The 23786-nt window shown below is 50.9% G+C and overlaps 1 protein-coding gene across 1 annotated transcript; it reads right to left on the bottom strand.

The window, feature by feature from the left end:
• Positions 1-4513: 4513 nt before the first annotated feature.
• ANKRD16 (ankyrin repeat domain 16) lies at positions 4514-21354 on the bottom strand (the record flags this gene model as incomplete). The annotated part of the gene is made up of 7 exons (XM_082013835.1): positions 20323-21354; positions 16657-16877; positions 12473-12515; positions 11298-11406; positions 9482-9643; positions 6240-6318; positions 4514-4674 (listed from the first exon to the last, which is right to left on the bottom strand). The coding sequence occupies exons 1-7, from the start codon at positions 20658-20660 to the stop codon at positions 4514-4516; spliced, it is 1113 nt and encodes a 370-aa protein (XP_081869961.1). The 5' UTR covers positions 20661-21354.
• Positions 21355-23786: the final 2432 nt, after the last annotated feature.

Below are 23786 nucleotides of genomic sequence, written 5' to 3'. Positions count from 1 at the left end.
CCTTCAAGATCACGCCCAGGGTGGCAAATCCCCCCAGCGACAGCAAAAAAAACCACAGCACAGCGCCAATGCCGAGGAGCCAGCGTGTTTTTGAGAAGATTTGAGCTTGCTTTTTTTTTTTTTTTTGCATTTAAGAGGGTTTTGTGTGTGGGTTGTTTTTTTATTTAAATCTTCACCGCTACCCAGACTCCACCGCCCACCGCTTCCTTGAAGCGAGGTGGGAATTTCCCGGCCGCGCGCTGGTTTTAACGCCCCACGGATCAGCATCCCGGGGAAGACGAGCGAGCCGGGGAGGAAGCACGTACACACGGGCCGTGGCAAAGCTGCTTACACGCCGGCGTGGATTAGACACCCGCAGGGCTTATGACATCTTAATTTGATCATACGGCTGCGTTCCCCGTATCTACCGGGATGTACAATGCAGAGGGGAGCGCACGCCAAGGCCGATGAAGAACCAGGCAAAGCTCCGTCCCGCAGCCACAGCCGCGTGGTGGGGGCTGGGACGGGGAGCAGAGCGGATCTTTTAAAATTATTTTAATATTTAGAGGAGAGACGAAGGGGCCTGGATGGCCCCAGGGGGGATGGGACCTGCCAGCCCCAAGGTGCCACGGGGACACATGAAGGGCTGTGGAAGCCGCAGAAGAGACGGTAAAACGGTGGTGATGCACCATGGCCAACAAGTCCTCAAGCTCTTGGCTCACATCTACCAGCAGGTAGCTGGGACACCAGGGCTGAGAGACAACAGCCAGAGAGCGAATCCTCGTAACTCACGGAGAAAAAACCAGGATGGAACGAAAATCACCACCAGCTCCAAAGAGGTACAAAAGGGCACATCCAAAACCGATACATGGTCACCACCCGAAGGAAAGCCGGGGAGATGTGATGAGGATGGAATAGCTGCAGTCCCTCATCCTCCTTGGCGACATCGCAAGGAAACCTGGCTGTGCCACCCGCGCACACGTGGCTTGCTGCTTGCGACTTAGGAGGCGTGTGATGGTGCGACCGCCAGAGCAAAATCAATTTTATTTGAAAATAAAATGCCACCTTTTCCTGCAAGGCCTCCCAACGATCTCCGACGGCGTTGCAACGTTATTTCCTACCTATCCAGATGCTCTACTCACCCCGGCTGTATCGCAGCCACATCCCACAGGACGAAGGCACTAGGTCTTCTCCTCTGCGGCTGCAGGACCAGGAGTGTCTGCAGGTCCCCCCGCGAGCGCCGGTGCCAAGGGTGGAAGAGGTGGCATAACAGGACAGCGCCGAAGCCGTGCGCCGGCTGCCAGGCTCCGCTCCAAGCTGCCTTCAGCGCCGTGTGGCACCGAGCCCAGCTCCCGGGCTTCCTCCCCGGGGACCAGGCGCCCGTAACCGTCTCTCCACGCCAGACGTCTGCCAGGAACACAACGGGGGTTCGCACGCCCGCGGTCTAGCGCCGCCGAGCTCTTCCCAGCATTTTGCAGCACGCTCTCGCGGACGTAAAGGTGTCCTGACCCCTTGCTCTCACCTTGCAGCGAGTACGCGACAGCAAAAAAACCAAGACAGACAAGAAGGGCTCTTCCTCGGGCTAATTTTGCAGGCATACAGCTGAATCCACGTTCCTTTTCTAAGGTCCTTTTGCACCTGATCACCCATGAGGACAACGGCCAGTTTGTTTTTACGCATCTTTTTTATTGCCTGAGGGGCAGATTTAAAGGAGGGGTAAATAAAAGACAGTGCTGGAGACCTGCCATTACATTTCACTTTTGGATGAGAGCACAGTGCCTGAGCTCCCCATCCCAGGCAGACAGGCCCTCTGCTACTGTCCATAAGCCTTTGGAAATCGGTGAAACCTTTCAAAATACTGCAAGTTTTGTGTTTTCAAGGTATTTTCCATGGCCAGGAAAGCCAGAGACAGGCATTTGAAAACATTCTCACTTGCTTTCTCATAAAAGCTTAGACTCGCAAGCAATCTGAACTTGCTGGCAGGGATATGGGGAGGAAACAGCTATTTCATGGTTTGCTAACATCGTGAAAAGTGGGAATAAAGCAGCCCCTTGCATTTACTGGGTGGCAATATTGCCGTTTGCTGTATGGAGGCCGGGGACAGATTTATGGAAGGATTCAGGGTCTTTAGAGGAATAAAGCTACTTCCTCGCCTGCCCAGGAGCTGATAAGGCGCCCATCACCCTGCACCGTTAGTGCCTTCCAGCATCAATCCATTTTTCCTCCCTGGTGGAGAAGAATCTCATTCACAGATGGATAAACAAGAGCGGGGAAGACTGGCAAAAAGCAGGTCTTCACAGGCACATTTGGACGAGTCTTAAGATGCTACCAAGCCCTGCTTCTCCCTCTCCTGCAAGCTATCAGCCCCCCAAATTACTTTTGCGAGCGCACTGCTTCTCATTGTGCAACAGGAGCAGGCAGAGGGGAGGAGACCTGAACCCTGCTGTAAAGGCTGTTTGACTCAAGAGGAGCACGGTGCTGTTGTCGCTCTGGCTTAGGATCATCACGGCAGATTCTGCTCCAGGGACCGTGGGATGGGAATTTCTCACTCAGAGCTCAGCATCGTCTTAAACCCATCCGGGAGCACGTGGGTCATGCGTCAAACCACGATGTGAGCACCACAGCTTGGGCAGAGCAAAACCTAGCTCACTCGCTCAGTTATAGGCCTGTCTGCTTTTTAGCATCTGCTATCGCCAAACCCGTGGAATCCCATTGTTTTTTATATCACAGAATCACTAGGTTGGAAAGGACCTTTAAGATCACCAAGTCCAACCATTAATCCAGCGCCACCATGTTCCCTAAACCATGTCCTCAAGCGCCACATCCACACGTTTTTTGAACACTTCCAGAGATGGCGACTCCACCACCTCCCTGGGCAGCCTGTTCCAATGCCTGACCACCCTCTCGGTGAAGAAATTTTTCCTAATATCCAATCTAAACCTCCCCTGGCGCAACTTGAGGCCATTTCCTCTCGTCCTATCACTAGTTACTTGGGAGAAGAGACCAACACCTTCGTCGCCACAACCCCCTTTCAGGTAGTTGTAGAGAGTGATAAGGTCTCCCCTCAGCCTCCTCTTCTCCAGACTGAGCAACTCCAGTTCCCTCAGCCGCTCCTCATCAGACTTGTGCTCCAGACCCCTCCCCAGCTTCGTTGCCCTTCTCTGGACACGCCCCAGCACCTCAATGTCCTTCTTGCAGTGAGGGGCCCAACACTGAACACAGGATTCGAGGTGCGGCCTCACCAGTGCCGAGTACAGGGGCACGATCACTTCCCTACTCCTGCTGGCCACACTATTCCTCGACTATATCTCGACCTTACATATAGACAGGGGTGTGCCATGTCTCTATGCAAAACCAAATTTATAATTCTAGATGGATACAAATAAACCAAACTGCTACAGTAGCTCTCACCTTTATGTGTATTCCAGGCTGTTAGAAACTTACTGGCTACATTAAGTATTAAACCATTTCCCCATACACTTAAAAAAAAAATATGCTGCTCTTTGAAGTTCATTGGTGGTGAGAAGTGCCAAGCAAGGCTGTCTGGACTAACAGATAACCTCTTTTTTAGCCTGCTCCAAAGACCCTTGAAGTCACTGCAACCTTGAGGTCTTACTATTGATTTCAGCAGGCTTTGGAATCAGGTTTGGGCCATGAAAAAGGCCATAAGAGGTTGGTGCAGCTTGAAGACTCCCTGCACTTGTCCTCTGCAGCTCAAACCCGATGAAGGAAGAGTCCCCAAGGGCTCACTTACGCTGCACTGCACTCGGCCTCTCAGGGGCTACTGAAAGAGGTGGCCACTTAACTTAAGAAATGAGTGATGACTAGGTCCATTAAGGGCTATAAAAATCAACAATCCAGGCGTAACTTCTCCTTCAGGATGTCCATTGTATGGAAACATCCCATCCAGAGCTCGGTAGGCTCCAGTCCATTCAAACCATGCAGGTCCTCAGAGATGACCTAGCAGTGGCCCATGGGGCACCTTCCTTGGATGGTTATACTTCAGGGAGCTGTGGCCTCAGCTGTTTGGACATGCTGGGTGCTGCACAAGATGACGTGAAGTTCAGCCCCGAAATCTGGAAGTGAAGGAAGAACAGTTGGTGAAACACTGGCACAGGTTGCCCAGAGAGGTGGACAACCCTGAAAACATTCAAGGCCAGGTTGGACGGGACTCCAAGCAACCTGATCTAGTTGAAGATGTCCCTGCTCACTGCAGAGGGGCTGGACTAGATGTCCTTGAAAGGTCCCTTCCAACCCAAACTGTTCTGTGGTTCTATGATCAGCCATAAATTTACAAGGATGGGATCAGTACAGAAATGTGACAGCCCAGATCCATTACATCCACTATCTTTTTGAGATAATCCTATTTAAAATATATTTTCTCTTAAACATATTTCGCAGGTGTCAAGCTTGGTTTCTCTGCTCAATTTCTGAGCAAAAATCCCATCATTTTTGCCCAAATCTGAATAGTTGTTAAGCAATAACTAATGTACCATGCTGAAATGAAACACGTTTCTTTTTTTCCCCGTTGGTCTCACACGCTGATATTCGTTTCCTGGAAAACCTGGATGACATCTGGCTTCCTCGCGAGCTGCCGCGCCAGCATGCCCATGCCATCCGGGGCATCCCGCAGCCCGGCGCCGAGCAGGATCCGTGCAGCATCCGCCTGCTGCCCAGCACACGCCGCGTGCAGGGCTGTGGGGGAGACAAGATGTCAGGACAGGAGCAGAGATGGCCCAGTGGGTTCAGCCTCAGCCCGCTTCAGATGCGAATATCGGATTTCCAGGGAAGGAAACCGAGTCAGCAGAAGAAACACACCAAGGATGAAAAATGACTTTTCCCAGTTGCAACACGCAGCCAAGCAGCCATGTGACAGCACGGCAGGGCTCAGCTGCCGCAGCCGCACACATCTGTGGCAGCGACGGCATGACTAAACCTGCCCAAGCAGGGGACACGTCCTCTTCCACACCCAGACATGCTGGTAGAAAAGCTACCAGCCCACCTTACCCCAGTCTTCCCCTCACAGGTTACTAGTCCCTCCAATCCATCAAGCAGTACTAACCTGGCTGAGCCAAAGCTAACCAGGTTTGCAGGGAGTAAATCAGAAAAGTTTCCATGCATTGCATGCAGCAGAAGGCATCCCACAGGAGGAGGATGAAATAAGTCCAGCCCAAGCCCCAGCTCACCCTGCAGACCCCTCCGACAGCCAGCACGCTGAGCCAGCGTGGCTCCAGCACAGTTCGGCGGTCCTGTTACACTTGGCTTGTGTAAACAGGGTGAGCCAGCCTCGATCTCCTGGCCTAATCCTGCACAGGGGTGAGTATCTTTTATGCTGAGCATCATTAGGTCCTGCTGCAGGCTGATGTTGACCACAGGGTATCCTGATCCCCATGGATAATCCATGCAGGACACTTTGCAGGAGTGGAGTCTGGGTGAGAAGCAGCCCAGGAACACTGACACTAACGCAGCAAAGGAGCCAGGCAACAGGGCAGCCGATGGGCATAAGGAGCCACCACGAACGTCCCAGGGTTGGATGAGTTCAGCAGAGCTCAAATTTACTCACTGAGGGGGTGGAGGGAGAGATCGAGAGAGATACAAGACTGTTCATGCTCACCGCTGAAGCGTGTTATTAAGCAAACCTGAAGACTGGGTAAGTTGCCAATTTTGGCAATGACTGAAACCATTTATATATACACTTTTTTTTGAGAGAGATGCTGATGCAAGAGATGCCTCACTGGCATTACTATAGCAACTATATTTACATCCAAGCTCTCTGTCATTATTTGCTCATACGCCATCCCTAAGCAGTTTGCTAAGGAGATGAGGCTTAAGAGCTTGTGCAGTTGTCGTATTTGCCCACCCTAACCACTTCAAACTGGCTAATTTCAACCAAATTTGATGGCGAGGCAGCGGTATCGAAGATAGTAAGCTCCTGAAAGTTTCATGCAAAATAAGCATCTGGGTAAAGAGAAACACCAATTAGCATCTCTGTTCTTCCCCTATGGGGAAGGCCCCAGCGCAGGCTCAACCACGCCATTAGACATCAGAAAGTCCAGCAGGAAGACAGTCAGTGAATGAAAGCTGCAAAAAACCCCACACGTCGCGCCGCTCCAAGAGCCATTTGCATACTTGCATCTGGCATCCCCTTGCATGCTCCGCTGAGCGGACGCAGCACAGGCTGCTTTGGAGGCTGCGCTCCTGCTGCTAAAGCAAGCTCTCGCTGTCATACAGAGGGTGAACAAATAGCTCGGCAGCCTTACCGGAACGGTTTTTCCCATCCTTTGCGTGGACATCAGCGCCGAGGGACAGCAGCGTCTGGATGGTGCGCGCGTGTCCTTCCTGCAGCGGCGAGCACGTGAAATTCAGGATCAGCTCTGTGCAATTTCTCACCTTTGCATTTGGCAGAAATAACACAGGCCTGAAAAGAAAGGAGGCCGCAAGCGATCTGTCCCTAACTGCATACAGCACCTGGAAGGGCAGAGATGCAGATCCACTCTGTCACGGTTAAATCTGGGGCTACCAGGAGCTGCTTCAGGCTCCAGAGGATCTTACAGCAGCTGGAAATCAGGGTTGGCTGCCTGTGGCAGTGCAGATCGGGTCCATTAGTCACGGATTGCCCAGGCACAGCAGACACGCTCCTGCTACCCAACAGGAACTGGCCACCAGAGATGCCACCAGGCATCTTCTCCAGCCCTTCCACCAGCTACCCATGAGAGGAGTCAGAGCTTGGCCCTCGGTCAGCGTGTCCGCAAGCCTCGTGTGCCGCGGCAGCAACTGCAACCCAGAGGCTGAAAAGGCAGTAAGAGGCATCCCAGGAGCATAATTCCCTCTGCGAACATTTAACACCATGTTTTAAAATCAAAAGTGTTCAATTAAGACCAACAGGGCTTAAAAATCACTCTGCAGTGCGGAGCTGTCTCTGGGGATGGCGGTACAACCAAAAACCGAGCGCGGTGCCGCGGCAGGGCAGGTGCGATGGACACACAATGCAGTCCAGATCCAGGCAGGTGGATCTGCTTTTAGACGGCTGTAGATCCCACACGATCTTCCTGATCGTGGTCAACAGATCCACCTTGCACTGCTGGGACCTTGAATTGGGAGGGATTTGTAGGATTGTCTCCCAGCGTGGCTTTGCCTTTGCTGGTGGCTGTGGAGGAGTTAATGCACAAGCGACCTCTGACAGTTAGGTGACACAACCTAAAGACGTTTCTTTAGCACACTAATTTGTCAACCAATCTTGCCTTTGCCTCTCCAGTCCTCGCTTCCAATCAAGTAACTCAATTTAATTGCTTTTAACTTCAGCTGGCCACAGAGGTGTAGGATCCCTGACTTACCGTTCATAATTGGCAGCTGGCTGTTAAAAGGACTAAATGTCAGCAAAAAGCCGCGTTGTTTTCCTACGCTCTAAATCTACTTCAAGTACCACGGGCATCTAGAGTTGCTCTTATTGAGGTGTATTTCAGCTCAGAGAGCATAACCTGTTGCTGATGTGGACTGTTGCGCATCTGCCTGTAGGTACCCTCAGACACCGGCATTTCCTAAAGCATTACTCCGGTATTTGTAATGCCCTGCGAGAAGACGCGGAACGCTATGCTTACACACGTCACGACCCACAGCGTCCTCTCTCTTTCCTCTGCCAGGAGTCAATTTTAAACTCTGCAGGGGAAAACACAATACAGTGCCCACACCCCTCCTCTCTGCACAAGCTTCTCCTTAAATAAATCCTCTCTCCCTAAGTAACATGCCTGATTTTGTAATTACTTCTTCAATGCAATGAATTAGTCTTTGTCGTGCAGCATGAGAATGGAAGGCCCTTATTTTTATCCCTACCACCCACTCTTTACCCCATTATCATACGACTCGGTAGCATCTTCCCCCCTGCTCAAGGCTCCCATTTCCCTGCTGCACACCCCTTCTCAGCGGCAAAGACAGCAAGCCACGAACTGCTTTAGCTGCCACAGCCTCGGCAGCAAATGGAGTTGAAAACGTAATTTGATTTTCACGTATTTATAAATGCAAAGTAATAAGAAAAGAAGAAAAACACCCAACAAAGCCACCAGCCAAACAAATGATGCTGTAAATATAAAGTGACACTGAGCCTCGGGAAGGAAGAGAAACCCATCAAATCGCTCCCCAATCAGCTGCTCGCCAAGACAGAGCTGGGATCTTCTCCAAGGCACATTATATTCCCCAATAGCCTTGCTGTTAAACGTACCCTTGGCAACCAAAAGGGCTTTCAACATGGTTTCCCAGAGCATGAGGAAGGGAAGCTGGGAGAAAGGCCTCCTTTGTGGGAGCCAGCAAATGCCATGGCTGGGTTGGGCTGGAGGAGAATACAGTTGCCAGCACTCCCAGCAAGTGTCATTGATGCTTTTGTAGGAGTGGGGCGCTGGGATGCTGCTCCGCTCGCACTACAAGTCTAGACCAGGCTCCAAGTGCTGCATGTTAAAGGTTTGACACGCAGGGATCTGAGCAGGGACCTTCCCCTGCCAGCATGCTGCACACTGTGGTGCGACAGCACCAAGCAGAAGGGAGGCAGCAGGGTCGCAGGAGGGATCCTGCTCGGCGGTGAGGCTTTTGAGATCTGCTCTGCACTCCCAGGGAGCGTTGCAGGACCCACAGCCCACCAAGCCCCACTTCCCACGCGGCCATGAGATGGGAGGAGGAGAAAGCTCAAACAACTCTCACTGCCTGGAATTCAAAACAGCTCCTGTGTGAAGGACACAGATAATCACCTGGGAGCTCTCTCTGCCTTTCCACCTCTCCTTTCTCATGTCTGGCCATAGGCAGGCCAGAATCCAGCCTACTGGGACAAACATCAGCCATCTTCTGTCCAGCAAGCTGCTAACATGGAGACTGGCTACTGACCCGCTGGGACTCAAACCACCAGGGCTGAAGAAAGACAGCGAAAGAAATCTGAGCAGCGTTTCATCTACGTCTCCTCTGCCAGGTGAGTAAGAACACGCTGGTGAAGAACCATCACAGCTCATGAGCTGTTGGTACCTACAGCTCCCAATAACTTACCAGGGTGGCCTCCCTTCAGGAATTGCACTTTAGTCCAAAGGCAGTGGACTGTCAGAGCAATGCTCATTAGAGGCATGGGTCAAGCCCTATCCAGAGCACAGCCAACTGGATGCATGGCAAGGGAGCTGAGCCCTATCGTCACCCGCCTCTGCTCCCGCAGGATCCCATTCAGCCACATGCCAGGCAGGAGGGTTTACTAAGCTGCAGCGCAGTCAGCGGCGTGGGCAGGAGAGTGTCAAACAGCAACTCAGACACCCACCACCACTCTGCAGATAGCTGGACACCCTTAATGAGAGTCTAAAAACCATTAAACACAGTATAGGAGTGGTCAGGAGCAGATAGACGGTGACAGAGGATGAGCTAAGAATGTAAATCCTCCATCAGTGGCGAACTACTAAACCAACCTGTTTTAGATGCCTGCTGGTGGCACACCAACTAGCAGAGACTTTGTAGAGGAAGCCTGGGAACAGGGACAAACCTTGGCTGCGTAGTGCAGTGCTGTGAGCTGGAAGGTCGTCACTCTCTCATTGACGTCAACACCCAGCTCAGAGACAAGGAACTGGATGGCTTCATCCTGGGCTGTGACAGCTGCCCGGTGCAGAGGTTGAGCGCCCAGTGCATCCACAGCTGTAGGACAGGCCTGGAATGGGGGAGGAGGGAAAGGGAAAGCAGTGAACAGCTTGGCCAAACCTTCAAGGACAATCACCAGGCCAAGCAGAATCATGTCTGCCTGCCACAGCCACGGTGATGGCAATGAACACATGGGATGTCACCAGCAGGACTGGTACAGCTGGTAGCATCATGATTTGCAGACCAGAGCCAGCTCTCTGCTGAGCTTGTTAAGTGGTAAGCAAAACTAGTGCCAAAAGAGAACGACCAAGCCCCCTCTCTCTTCAGTTGGAACACATATGACGGGTTTCATCTCTTTAAAGCAGCAAGAAACAACCCATGTCCAACCTTTGTGCTGGTGGTGAAGACCCTGGACACACGTAGAGGGAGGGAGATGGGCGGATGACCTCATGAGATCTCTTCTGAGAGTCTCCTAATGTGAACCGCAAAGACGTAAAATCAAGAAGGGTAACGCAAGTAATACACAGTGCACTCATCCTAAAGGATATAATCCCACCCCTTGAAATCTACTGGCCCTGACTCATGGTTTTATAAAACCTAGAAGGTAGCAACACTGCCATTAGTGTTTCCAGTGCTGCTTCATGGCAGTAAGCCAGGGCACCACAATGAGGAAATTAAATCAACTATTCCATCTTCATTGCCTGAAATGTGAGACTAAAAACATAAGAAAACTTCACAAATGTTTTACCCCGTAAGGGCCAGATGATCAAAGGCAAGTATGTGAATGTCTCCTGAAGTCAACAAATATCTACGCACTCAAACACAGCCTGGGAATCAAACCATCTCTGCTGGGTGAGGCTACTTGTTACAGCTAAGTCCAAAGCCTGCGATCTTGAAAAGTATGGTACCACGTTCCCTGGTCCACTCTGTGCCATGCTGGGGGCTCAGCTGGCCGATTCAACATGCCAGCATGGCACAAACAGATTCACTGGTTTTGCCACACTAGCTTCCTGCCAGGCCAGCGAGCTGCACCAGTTTGGCACAGCATCCGATGAACACGAGAGCTGGCGCAGAGGAGAGGCCAAGTGAGGGCAAAGGAGAGCAGAAGGGATGCACAACCCCACCTCTGTGCAAATCAGCCGTTAGGTGGGCTCCAACCATCTCACATCAATTCAACAGTCAATAAATAATGCAGCGGTCTCTTTCCTACTACGCACAATTGGCTCTAATGACATCCCTGTTATGCCTTGTACGAGGAAATCGGAGATTACTGGGAGACAACACAGGAGCAGCAGCTGCCACGAGAGAGAGGCCAGAGATGAGCTGCTGCCGGCACAGCCAGACGCCTCCGTGTTATCCACCCTCAGCGCTGCCATGAGAGCCTCCATGCTGAGCCTCAGCACTCCCGAGTACCGGATTTGGCTTTGGCACAGCTGCCCCTGCAGCACTGGGCAAGTCCTGTCCCCTCCTGCGGCTGCCTTGTCTCTTCATCTCCCTTCGCCAGCTATGGGGACACATCCCTGCCTCATGAGCTGAGTCCTGGTGGCCTTACTCAGCAAAATCTTGCTCGTCTCCAAGGGGAATTTGCTTTCTTTCGCAATTCGCTTCTTTACAATTTGGGAGTTTGGTTCTTTACAATATGGTTACAGTGAACACGTGGATTGCTTGTCCTGGTAGTTCGACGCCAGGTCATGGAGGAGGGAGGTGAGGTTTTTGGCACCCACCTGGTGTTTTTCCAGGAGCAGCCGGGCGATGTTGACATGCCCGTTCTGGATAGCATCCATAAAGGGAGTGACTCCACATTTGTCTCTGCTGTCAGGTTTGTACTGGCACCTGGGAGGGAAGACAAAAGCCAGGACAGAATTGTTGGCAGCTCTAAAATCCTTACTGCACCAGTTGCTTTGCATTGGTGGGGCAGGAGACTATCAGCAGATGGGATCGGATATGGCATATATAAAGCCTGCCCGTAGACCTGTCTCGGTGCTTTACGGCCTGGGGTACAGTCTGCTGGGTTTTTTTGGGTCAGAGATCTGGTACTCAGCCAGTGCAGCTTGCTCAGGCTGCAAGAAAGCCAGAGATCTACAGATCACTTACATTTCCCTTGCCCGCCACACAGGGATTTCTAGAAGGGGTAAGGTAGGCACTAGCAGAAAAGAAAACCATATCTTCACATAATAACACCACATACAAAATCAAAGCTCACAGGTCTCACTCAGGTTAAAGCTCCATTGAAATAAGAGAAGACTGAATTAAAATTGAAAGCCTGGCTCAAACCACGGGGCTACATTTATGCTGGGCCAAGCGTGGACAGGAATTAACAAGGCTGGGACGAGTCAGCTAACGGGAGCTTGCGGCTAGCAGCAGCTGCGATGCCCAGGGAAAACTGCTCCAGCTCTGGCAGCAGGCAGCGCTGGTTAGGAAGGTAACAGGGTCAGGATGGCTGGGCATGGGCTGGTTTAAATCCACTTCACAGCAGTCTCCCGGGAGTCGCAGCCTGAAAATAAAGCCTGAAAGTTGAGTTCAGCCTCGAGGAACTGCGCCCAGAACCAAGCTGCCAGAAACCTGTTTTGTTGTTATCGTATGGCCTCGGACACATCGGAGGCAACAAGAATGAATCAGCATAGAAAAAGAGCCGAGTTATATAACCGGGGCTTATGTCATCGCGAAGTCAGAGCCCGTCAGAGCCCGCCCGGAGAGCATCCTTGTCTCAAAGGCCCCTAACCGGCCGTGAAAAACCTGGAGGAAAGGGAGACATCCTCAGGATCACATGCAGGGCAGCTGGACTTCCCGAATGGCATAAATGCCCGTTGTGTCCAGGCGGCTGGAGCGAGCCTGGCAGCGGATGGGAGGCAGGGGAGAGCGGGGAGGCAGAGGCAGTGCTGGGAGGAAGCCTGCTTACCGCTCCAGGAGCAGCTCCACAACGTCAAAACAGCCGTGCATTGCTATGAGAGAGAGGAAGCACAGGGTTAATTTATGTTTTCATGCCACCTTCCACCTACATTGAAACATAATCAGGTTTCTGACCCTTCTGGCTTACTCATGATGCAGGAAGGGGTTCCAAGAGGCTTTAAATTCAAAGCTTTTTATTATTACTTATTTTTGGTAATTAAAACATTATCTCCAGATCTCAAGACTTCCCTTCCCCTGATCCTATAGGAAAACACCAGATAAACCAGGGAAAAGGCATGCATATAGGCACTGTTTGTTTCTAACTGCAGAGTACATGCATGAGACTGTACATGCAATTAAGCTGACACAAAGATCTTTTCTTGCAAGTACTCGTTAATCCCTGAAGTGAAATCTATGAGAAGCAAAATGAACACAAAGCAGGGAGCTGGTGAATTAGCTGGATGGCATTTCTACCCCTCCTCAGCCACTCAAGACTACCCATCGCTCCCATCTCATTGTCCTAATGAAGCATCCTCACCCAGACAGCATCTCAGAGGAAAAATGACAGTGTGGGAGGATTTGAACATCACATACTGAAATAGTCTCCCTCTTTTTTTTTTTTTTAAACTATCATATTACATCAATGTAAGGACAGCCTTGATCTGGCTTTTTTTTCTGCAGGTCATTTTGACAAACAAATGAAATACATTAAAGAAAAAAAAAAAATCAAACCAAGCTGCTACATCAGGCTATTTACTCTGTGCAATGAAAGAAGGGCCCCTGACAAGTGTGTGTTACCAGCAATAACCTTCAGCAGCAGCTGCACAATAGATGCTCTTTGAAAGCCCAAGGAAGGGTTCCCATCCTCCCAGATCTTGGCTGTTTGCTGCTGCTCCCTGCCCGTTTATCACCCTTTCACCTGAGCTGATGTAAATACAGGCAGAGCCACACTGTGAAAAGGATTTTTTGAAATGGAGGCTTTAAAAAAAAAACAAGCTGTGTGATGAACAAACACCCCAAGCAACATGATTACATCCTTCAACAGCAACAGAGACAGAAGAAAGCTGCAGCGCTCAGATCCACTGTTGCACTCCACTTCCTCTAATTGCATCTCCCCCGCTCTCTCGCCTCAGGCTATGGATATATGAAGCGGCAAAGCTTGAGGAATCAACTCAAAAATAATTGTGTGAGGGAGAAAATTACCCATCATCTATCCAGGGATAACTGTGCCAGGAAGCCAGCTGGACTGGTCACGGGTTAATGTGCTCATACCCACACCCTTGGGATGTAAACTCATTGAGACAGCAGTTTGTCTTGACATGATTTCCCCCGGCAGCTCCGGCATCATCTCCAGCCCTTCACCCATGCCCCCACCTCAGGAGCTGTGTCTGTGTAAGTGGGCTATGTGCTGGTGTGCGTGGGGATGCTGGCACCAGCACCCACTGAGCAGCAGCCCCCAGCATCGTCCTGGGTTAAAATTATGCCGGGGGCAAAAGTGGTTTGAGCAGCTCCAGCCCTTCCCGCACCGGCCGCTGCTCCGCCACTGTGTGGTCCAGGGTCTAACGTGAATCAGTAAAAAGACCAGAAGTGAACCCAAATCACAGGTTGATGGCTTTGCCACAGGGAAAGTCAAACATAGGAGGCAAGACACAGGTAGAGACACCTCTAGGAAGCAGTGAGAACCGGGCACTGGATCCCACCGTCACTGTCTGTACCCCCTATCCCAAGTGCTACAAGGCAGGGAGGAGACTAAGCTCATGGGGACAGACTTGTTAGCAGGGCCTGTAGCGATAGGACAAGGGGTGATGGTTTTAAACTAAAAGAGGGCAGATTCAGACTAGATGGAAGGAAGAAATTTTTGACAATGAGGGTGGCAAAACACTGACCCAGGTTGCCCAGAGAGGTGTTGGATGCCTCATCCCTGGAAACATCCCAGGTCAGGTTGGACGGGGCTCTGAGCAACCTGATCTGGATGAAGATGCCCCTGCTCACGGCAGGGGGGTTGAACTAGATGGCCTTGAAAGGTCCCTTCCAACACAAAGATTCTGTGACTCTATGAAGGTCAAAAGCACCCCCTTTCCCGGGAGAGTCCTCACCCTGCTCCTGACTCTGTCCCCAGACCCTCAACCCCCAGATCACAACCCAACATCCACCTCTCGGTGGGCAAAGGGCTGAGAGGGAGCTGCAAGCCCAGCCTGCCAGCCCAGACACAGAAACACGAGACATGGGATTGAGCAGGAACAGGAGAAAGCACAAATAAACGAGGATTAGCCATTTCTCATGCAGGCAACCTGCTCCTCGCTGCCCAGCCTGAAACATCAAACAACTCATCAGCTTTTTTTTCATTCCCAGGTCAAGCACAAGGACTAAGGTGCAGCCAGTGCCCCTGGGCTGGGACTGTCACTGCTGATGAGCACAGTGCAGTGGACGGGTGACTTCCTGAGGGCTGCAGAAGAAATGGGAATGACAGCCAAGGAGCAACATACTCAAAAGATTAATTACAGCACAGCAGGGGTCTCCTCACGATATCTCAGGTCTTTCCAGAGAGTCGATCCCTATTAGATTCTTTGGGAAATGAGTGTAGGTAGCTGCAGCTTTGAGCGGTGGCTCCCTATGCTCATCTCTCCTGTGGAGACACTGCCAAGCCCTGGGACACACAGCCTAATCCCTGCTCAGGGATAGGGCATGTTTCAGATTCAGGTCAGTGACCACCCTCCAGTCCCGAGCCTGCCCCACAGCGTCACCCCGACTGGCTGTCACACACCTCTCCCTTCACTGCCCGCTCTCACTGCATCTCTGGAAGGCAGAGTTAAGGGGATTTAAGCTCTGGGAAGACACATGCTTTATCTGTACTGCCTAGCTTGCTCAGGTCTGTGGGTAACCAGACCCGATATTCTGTAAGGGCCAACGAGATGTGGCAGGACAAACTTAACTCTGCATTAACATATTTTTGGCCATTCAACTTATTAAGGGTCAGAGGACTTAACTGAGGCACACCTTGTGCATTGTTTATATTTTAAAATTAATCACTCCCCCACAGAAAGGAAGGAACCAAAGGCAAATTGCCTCTGGGACACTCTTCAGCTGTTGGCCTTCTGCTCCCCACCACGTCTACAGAGGATGCCTGTGGTTCCTCAAACCAGTTCACTCCCTTTATGTGTCCTTTTAAACCAAAGAAAAGGGCAGAGAAGGGGAATCGGACACCCTGGGCTCCAATGCTAACAACAGCCCCCGTGTATTCCCAGCAGAGACTATCCTTGTCCCTTGCAGAAAGGCACTCTGGATTTCTCACCACTCAGTGCTACCTTCTTGAGAGCAACGCAAGGGTAACAAAACCTGCGATGCTTTTTCCAGAGGCTGTGCCTAAAGACCCTACGGCTCTTCAGATTTGCCATAGGAAGCACGTGCACAAAAATGGATCATTTCAAGAGATACGTCCCTTACAAAAACTGACAAGGCTATAAATCAAACTGGTAAAAATGTCCATCAAGAGGCAGATCCCAAAAAGTGCCTCTCAGAAGCTCTGCTGGTTTTAGGACTTTTAAAATGCCAGGATATGCTTGGAGCCTTGCACATTTTCCAAATGCAATTCGCAGCTTTATAAGACAGCAAGGAAAAGTGTTTTACAATGTGTGGGAGCTTGGACATATCTGTCACAGAGAGGCAGAGATGGAGACAAACACCCTGGTCCGAGGCAACCAAAGTCAGTGGGTAATTGCGAGTGCTCCTGGGATGGATCCACCACTCCCAAGAGAACATAACTGCTACGCACCACAAAAAACATGCTTCGAGTACGGGCAAAATCCAGCGAAATGTGAACTGAGGACCCTCACAAGCTCAGTCTTTGGCACATCATTAAGAAATATTAAGCCTAATTCTTACCATTTATTTACCCGAAAGCAACTAAAATGAGTGTCCTGAGGTAAAACCCTGCAAAGACGCAGCAGAGCACTGTTAGCAGACTGAAGTTCAGAGAGGTGAGCTCCCGCTAATGCCCACGACTAGCCTCTTTCCATTTAATTTCAATAACTTAATATTTAATTGTTTCCCTGTGCTGTTGTATCAAGATAGGTCACGCTTTGCTTCTCCAAACTAAATGTGAACTGAAACAACAGCCCTTTTTCTGTTCTCTGCTGCTGCCGCAGCCTGCTCTTCTCTTCCAACCCATCTGGTGGCAACAGGACCGTCTTTTACCTGCTGTGTGCAGAGGTGTTCTCTTTATCATGCTCTCCGTGTCCCAGCTGCCCGGGGACGCATCCAGCAGGTACCGGAGGACCTGAGGATGGCCCTCCCGGCTCGCAATGTGGAAGCAATTCCAGCCATCCTTGTTCTTCAGCAGTGGGTTGGCTCCATGCTCCACAAGAGCTTTGATCACCTCCAGGCTTTGCCTGGTACAAGCCATCATTAAGGGAGTCCTAAAATAAAGACGAGGCAAATAGAATAACCAGAGAGACAGTGCTGAACGAGCCTGACGGCTTTTGTTGTAACGGCTGAGCTTGAAGCATGATTTAAAGTTGTCTGTAGCACCAACTGGCCTGTCTAATAAAACAGAGCAGCTCAGTGCCAGCTGTGGTAAGCTAGCCAGAGGGAAAACTGATGTGCTAAAATCACTCTGAAGTAGTAAGAAACTTTGCTGGCTAAAGGCAAAGACCTTCTCCAAGCCCAGGGCTAAATTTATCATCTCACCTGCATTTGCATGCTTTGGCCAAGGCTCATCACATGCTGCATACGGACCAGGGAGATTTTACAGCACTGTTTTTTCATGCAGGTAATACAGGGTCTGGACTTTTTGGGATGCTTGAGACAGAGCTGTTAACATCAGCATTTCTTACCCCAGTCAGTCACACAGCCAGGCAGCTGTGGCTGCAGCCAGCAAACCACAGACAACTCCACATCTCCTGGCAGTAGGGCATGAGTGTACGAGCAAATGCCACTCTGGAACACTTCTGGTGCAGAGCAGCTGGCCTAAACACGAAGCTTTTCACAGCTTTATCCTGTTTCACATGTCCGCAAACAACCTTTGATATTTAAAAACATTTTTACAAGCTCCCCAGAGGAACAGCATCTTCTCCATCCCACAATCTCCAAGCTGTGCCTTGCACTGATTATGCATGTGCTCCTGGAAATCCAGTGGGTACATTTGGCAAAAAAACACTGCGAATGGCCCATCTCACCCTGCTTTCAACCCTGTACCCAGCAACAACCATGTTTTCACACCTATAATCCATGTGTTGCAGATTATCAACCACCCCAGCTCCCGCCTGGCAGCAGGGCAGGTTCACCACTGAGTTTCTCCTCCCCAGTGTCCCGTTATCTCCTTGCCCATCCTTCCCCACTGAGGACCAGTAGGTTGCTGGACCTGCAGCCTCCTTTGGAGGAGTGAGCTGCAAGCCATCAGGAGGTGGGCATTAGCCGAGGGTTCACTCGCAAGGCAAAGCGTGGGTAACTCGAGGTGGCGAACCCAGACATCTCCTGTGTTTGGCTTTACTTAGGTGACTAATTTCACCGACCTCACCAGCACCAACCCCTGTTTTCCTTAATTACAACATTATGTAACAATAATAGTTTAACTGCTGCAAGTAGGAGCTGCATTCTCCATTTTATCTGTCTACAAACTCAACCCAATCGTCGAACACCGGGTGCGCACACAGATCGGACAGAAACCTCTCAGCTTTCCCAGAAAAGATGAACACTTCTCCAGCATGGAGAGGGCTTATCTCCTCTTCACCAACCCACATACATCAGCTGGGAGAAAAAAAAAACAAAAAAGCCCCCAAAAAACCACCAAGCCCATTCCTCATTCAGGAAAAGCTGTGGCACAAAAACTTCTCACTGCACAAGGAATAAGGACTCGTGGGCCTAAACTGCAGGGAGAGAGATTTGGCTTAGACTTTAGGACAAATGCTCCAGTTGTAAGGACAGATAAGGACAAGAAGAGAGTGCTGAGAAGGCAGATAAAAATCTCCAGCGATGAAGATTTTTAAGAAGAGATTAGACACACATCTGCTGTGAACGATGGGGTAGAGCTGAGCCCAGAGCTGCGTGTTTCCTGCAGCTCCGTTTCTATACGGTGCCTCAGATCGGTGTACATTTTCAGTGCAAATGAGACTTTGTCCAAGGGCTGGGACATGGCGCTAGCAAGCACATAGCTCCCCGTTTTTAATCCGTGGATGGAAGGGAACTGCAGGCCTATCACACAAAACCAAGCTTGCCCACACATCTGCACACAGCTCATGAGATCCCTGCCTCCCTCTGCTCCCCATGATGTCAGCACGACGCTGGCAGAGCCTCAGATTACGAGGACTGGGATGCTGCCTTTGTATTTACCTTAGTTAAGCTTCAAAACCACCTCCCCAGGCTTTAATTTGTGGGCTGCGGAGAATCTTTGCTTTCTTTTGCAAGGTGGTACACAGGAATCTCCCTTCCCAAGAGGTGAATTTGACATTAATCAGGCCTGCTGCTTGTTGTGGATTAGGCTTTATATTTTATTCCCAATTCTCATTCCCTCATCATTTGCTTACCTGTTACCTATGTAACCAGGCAAACAAAAGCCTTGAAGAAACCAGTTGTTTTGTGGGTTGTTGAGGCTGTTGTTATCATATCAGTAGCAAATCTGACCTAAGAGGCTCTGTTTGCAGGGTGGAAACAGGAGGAAAACTTACTTTTTATCTTCTTATTTCAGTTTCTGAGGACCAGGACACAAAAATGTGAATCAGTACCACTGATTCCCATCAAAGAGGGGAGTGAGAAAAAACAAATAGGTGCAGATGAAAGCTTTTAAATTGGATCTGCTAATGAAGCAGTAATTTACTTCTAATTCTAAGAATTCGTAACTTCTACGATAAACACGGTGAAATCAGTGATAGGGCTGGGGTTTAGTCCAGAAAGCCAACCATATCCCGGGCTGCGCCCAAAGCCGTGTGGCCAGCAAGTCAAGGGAGGGGATTCTGCCCCTCTGCCTCACACTGGGGAGACCCCCCTGCAGTGCTGCATCCAGCTCTGGAGCCCTCGGCACAGGAGAGACACGGATCTGCTGGAGCAGGGCCAGAGGAGGCCCCAGCAACGGTCCGAGGGCTGGAACAGCTCTGCTGGGAGGACAGGCTGGGAGAGCTGGGGGGGCTCAGCCTGGAGCAGAGAAGCTCCAGGGAGACCTTACTGCAGCTGCCAGGACTGAAAGGGGCTGATAAGAAAAATGAGGACGGATGTTTTAGCAGGGCCTGTTGTGATAGAACAAAGGGTGATGGTTTTAAACTAAAAGAGGGTAGATCCAGAATAGATACAAAGAAGAAATTTTTGACACTGAGGGTGGTGAAACCCTGTCCCAGGTTGCCCAGAGAGGTGGTAGATGCCCCATCCCTGGAAACATCCCAGGTCAGGCTGGACGGGGCTCTGAGCAACCTGATCTAGTTGCAGATGTCCCTGCTCATGGCAGGGGTGTTGGACTAGATGGCCTTAAAAGGTCCCTTCCAACCCAAACTATTCTGTGGTTCTATGATCAGGTTGCTCAGAGCCCCGTCCAACCTGACCTGGGATGTTTCCAGGGATGGGGCATCTAACACCTCCCTGGGCAACTTGGGCCAGAGTTTCACCACCCTCATTGTAAAACATTTCTTCCTTATGTCCAGTCCAAACATACCCTCTCTTAGTTGAAAACTGTTGCCCCTTGATTTGTCACTACAGGCCTTGTTCAGAAGTCTTTCTCTGTCTTTTCTTGAAAGGTCCCTTCCAACCCAAACTCTTCTGTGATTTTATGATTCCATGATTCTAAATGCTGGCTCCTGCAGTTGCATTCCCACCTTCTGTATCCAAACCCCTTTCAGATATCGCTTTGACCCACGGCAAAGCAAGCCAGCGACCTACCAGTCTGCCTTTTTCAAGCAGTCTACGCTCGCGCCTCTCTCCAGGAGGTAGGAGACACACTCCTCGTGGCCCATGGAGGCTGCTTCGTGGAGGGGTCTTTTGTAGTCATCATTGAACACCTCAATGTCCATGCCCAGCACCTCTACCAGGTAGGCGAGGACGTCCCGGTGCCCGTACCGGGCAGCGTGGTGTAGCAGTGTGTCCCCCGAGCGCCCATAGCGCTGGCTCTGCATTGCCAGGCCCAGCATATCATCCGGCCGCAGCTCATCCCGGAGGAGGTCCAGTCGTCCCTCCTGCACCAGCCGGAGAAGCGGCCTCGGCCTCTCCCCCTCCGCCATGGCTAGAGATCTGCAATAAAGAGCCAAAAATCAGGATTACCGTTTCAAACTGTGAATATACTGGTTGCTCCCTGGGTCAGGATAAACAGAAATTACCTTTTCCCTCAGGAAAAACAGAACACATCCTCTCCCGCAGGAAAACAAGAAACTTCTTTTTCCCTTGGGAAATCCAGAAATTTCCTTTTCCCCTCAGGAAAAGCAAGAACTGGCCTATCCTTTAGGAAAAACAGTAATTCTCTTTCCCCTCCAGAAAACCAGGAATTTCCTTTTCCCTCTGGAACCTAGAAACCATCCTTTCACTCAGGGACACCAGATATTTCCTTTTCCCTTAGGAAATCCAGAAAATTACTTCTCTGTCAGTAAAACCAGAAATTTCCTTTTCCCTCAGGAATACCAGAAACTGGCCTATCCCTCAGGAAAAAAAAAAATAAAATAAAGATAAATTCTTTCCCCTCCCTCAGGAAAAAAACTTTCCTTTTCCCTTAGGAAAAACAGAAACCAGAGTCTATCTCAGGAAAAACAGAAATTTCCCTTTCATAGAATCATAGACTAGTTCGGGTTGGAAGGGACCTTTAAAGGTCATCTAGTCCAACCCCCCCCCCCTTTTTTTTTTAAATTTAATTTATAGTTAATATCACGGTGATGTAAAACAATACAGAAGATGTGAGGGTGTACATTAGGGTCTACTGCTTGTAGCTGAACTGTCCACCCAAACCCTTTTATCAGTCAGAGCAAACGTAGGAGCTACTTACAAACCACCTCAGCAGTGATACACAGCATCATCGTATTTTTGGGTACTCAAGCACACAACTGTTCTAAGCCAACAGTCAGTAAGAGCAACCCATCTTTTCATCCCCATGCAACGCAGCACAATTTACAAAATAAAGGCTTGTGAGCCCAGCTTCAGTCGTGCCAAAGGACTGATACAAAACAAGACGGTTGTTTCTCAGAGAGCGGAAGAAAAATTGCTTGCAGTGGCACTGAGGTTATGGCTCCGGACCACGCGAGAGCTCGGTCTGGGCTACCTTCACCGCCAAGAACCCAGAGAGCAGCTCAGCCAGCCTCCCGTGGGACAGTTCTCTCCTCAAGGCCCGTTACAAGGGGCTGTGCCCAGTTACGTGCTCTCAGAACGTCGTTTTGCTTTTTGAGCAGATTCACGACAAAGAGCAAAACAAAGCAGCACCATGTCCTTAGAGAAAACGGACGGCGGTTCGGTGCCTTTGTGGCACCTCAAATACGCAGCGTAACATGCAGAGATCCTCCTCTGACTCTTGAACTTGACTTCCAAATTACTAAGTCGTTACCTTGGATAACAAAATCCAAAAGATATTAGGCATTACTTCTTCATTCACAGCAGAACTGTAAGAAACCGGCCCCTCCATCAGGAAAAATCAGAAATTTCCTTTCCCCTTAGGAAAACCAGGAACTGGCTGCTCCCTCAGGAAAAACAGAATTTTCCTTTGCTGTCTGGAAAACCAGGAACTGGTCTCTCCCGCAGGAAAACCAGAAATTTAATTCCCCTCAGGAAATCTAGAAACCAGCCTCCCTCTCAGAAAAACCAGTAATTTCCTCATCCCTCAGGAAAATCAGAAACCAGCTGCACCCTCGCGAAAAACAGAAATTCCCTTTCCCCTTAGGAAAACCAGACAATCTCCTTCCTCTTAGGAAAACCAGAAACCAGTTGCTCTCTCAGGAAATCCAGAATTTTCCCTTTCCCCCAGGAAAACTTGACATTTCCTTTTTCCTCTGGAAAACCGGAAACCACTGTTTTCCAGGGAAAAATTCTCGTTTCCCTTAGGAAATTCATAAAATCACCTCTCCTTCAGTAAACCCAGAAATTTCCGTTTCCCTCTGGAAAACTCAGAAACCGGCCTCTCCCTCAGGAAAGCCAATAATTTTCTTTTTCCTCCAGAAATGCCCTTTTCCCTCAGGAACAGCAGAGCCAGCTCTTCCCTCGGACAGCGCCGGACCCGCCGCTCCCTCAGGCCGCGTTCCCCTCCCCTCAGCCCGTGCCGTGGCAGTGCCCGGCGGTTAGAACCCACCCGCGTTCTGCTGGGGCTGCATGGCGCCACGCGTGGCAATATGTGGCGGTGTGATGTCACCCCCGGAGCAGAGGGGGGACAAACAAACTCCGGGAACGTTTTCTCTCGGCCACAACAGCGTTACCCCCTCACTGGGTTCATCCGTACCCGGAAGAGCTGCGCCATTGGCCAGCACCAGGCTCCGTTCGTTCTCTGATTGGCCGACGGGACGGGGCGGGGCGGGGCGGGGCCGGGAAACGCGCGGGGAGGCGGAGGCGGGTCCGAGCGCGTCTGGAGCGGAGTGAGCGCCTGGGGCGGGGAGGTGGGGAGGGGTACCCCTTTCCCCGTAGCAACGGGGGCGGGCCCTTGGCAACGAGGGGGGGGCATAGCAACTGGGGTCCCTTGGTAACGGGGAGGGCCGAGCAGGAGGGTCTTTGAGAAGGGGTTAGAGAAGGGACCCCCTCTGCATGGGGGGGGGACCCTTGACATTGGGGGGGTGTTCTTGGCAGTGGCGAGGCTTGGTAATGGAGAGAGCCGTGGCAATGAGGGGGGCTTGGCATTGAGGAGGTCTTAGTGGGGGGGGGCCCTTGGCAATGGGGGGCCCCTTGGCAATGGGGGAGGTTTTGGCAATGGCGGCGGGGCTTTGGCAATGGGCGGCGCAGAGGACAAAGGCCCTTGGCTATGGATGCAGCAGGCCGAGGGCAGGGGTTGGCAATGGCGGGGCTGTTCTGGGCCAGTGTGGGGCAGGCTCGGGCTACCAGCGGCCACCCTGGGTGGGCACCATGCTGTGGGGCACAAAGGCTGGTGCATCTTGTGGGGAAAGGATTTGGAAACAAAGTGCCAGGGAGGGAGGGGACAACCGGGAGCGGCTCTGACCTTCTTCTCCCAAATGCTTCTCATCCCCCTGGAGATTCCCCCGTCCTCTGTGGCCGCTGCTCATGGCTGATCCTTTCACTTCACAGCTGGAGTGACTTCTCATGGCTGACAAGCTCCACTCCCTGTCACATTCCTTACGGGATCCAAGCCACAAACTGTGACTTTTGCTCAGCACTTTTGTGTCTGCTGCTGTCGTCGATGCAAAGTCCTGGGAAAAGGGAGAAAAGAT

The sequence above is a fragment of the Phaethon aethereus genome (genome assembly GCF_964289735.1).
Source record: "Phaethon aethereus genome assembly, chromosome: 1".
NCBI classification, from domain to species: domain Eukaryota; kingdom Metazoa; phylum Chordata; class Aves; order Phaethontiformes; family Phaethontidae; genus Phaethon; species Phaethon aethereus.
This window is presented reverse-complemented; position numbering and strand designations above follow the sequence as displayed.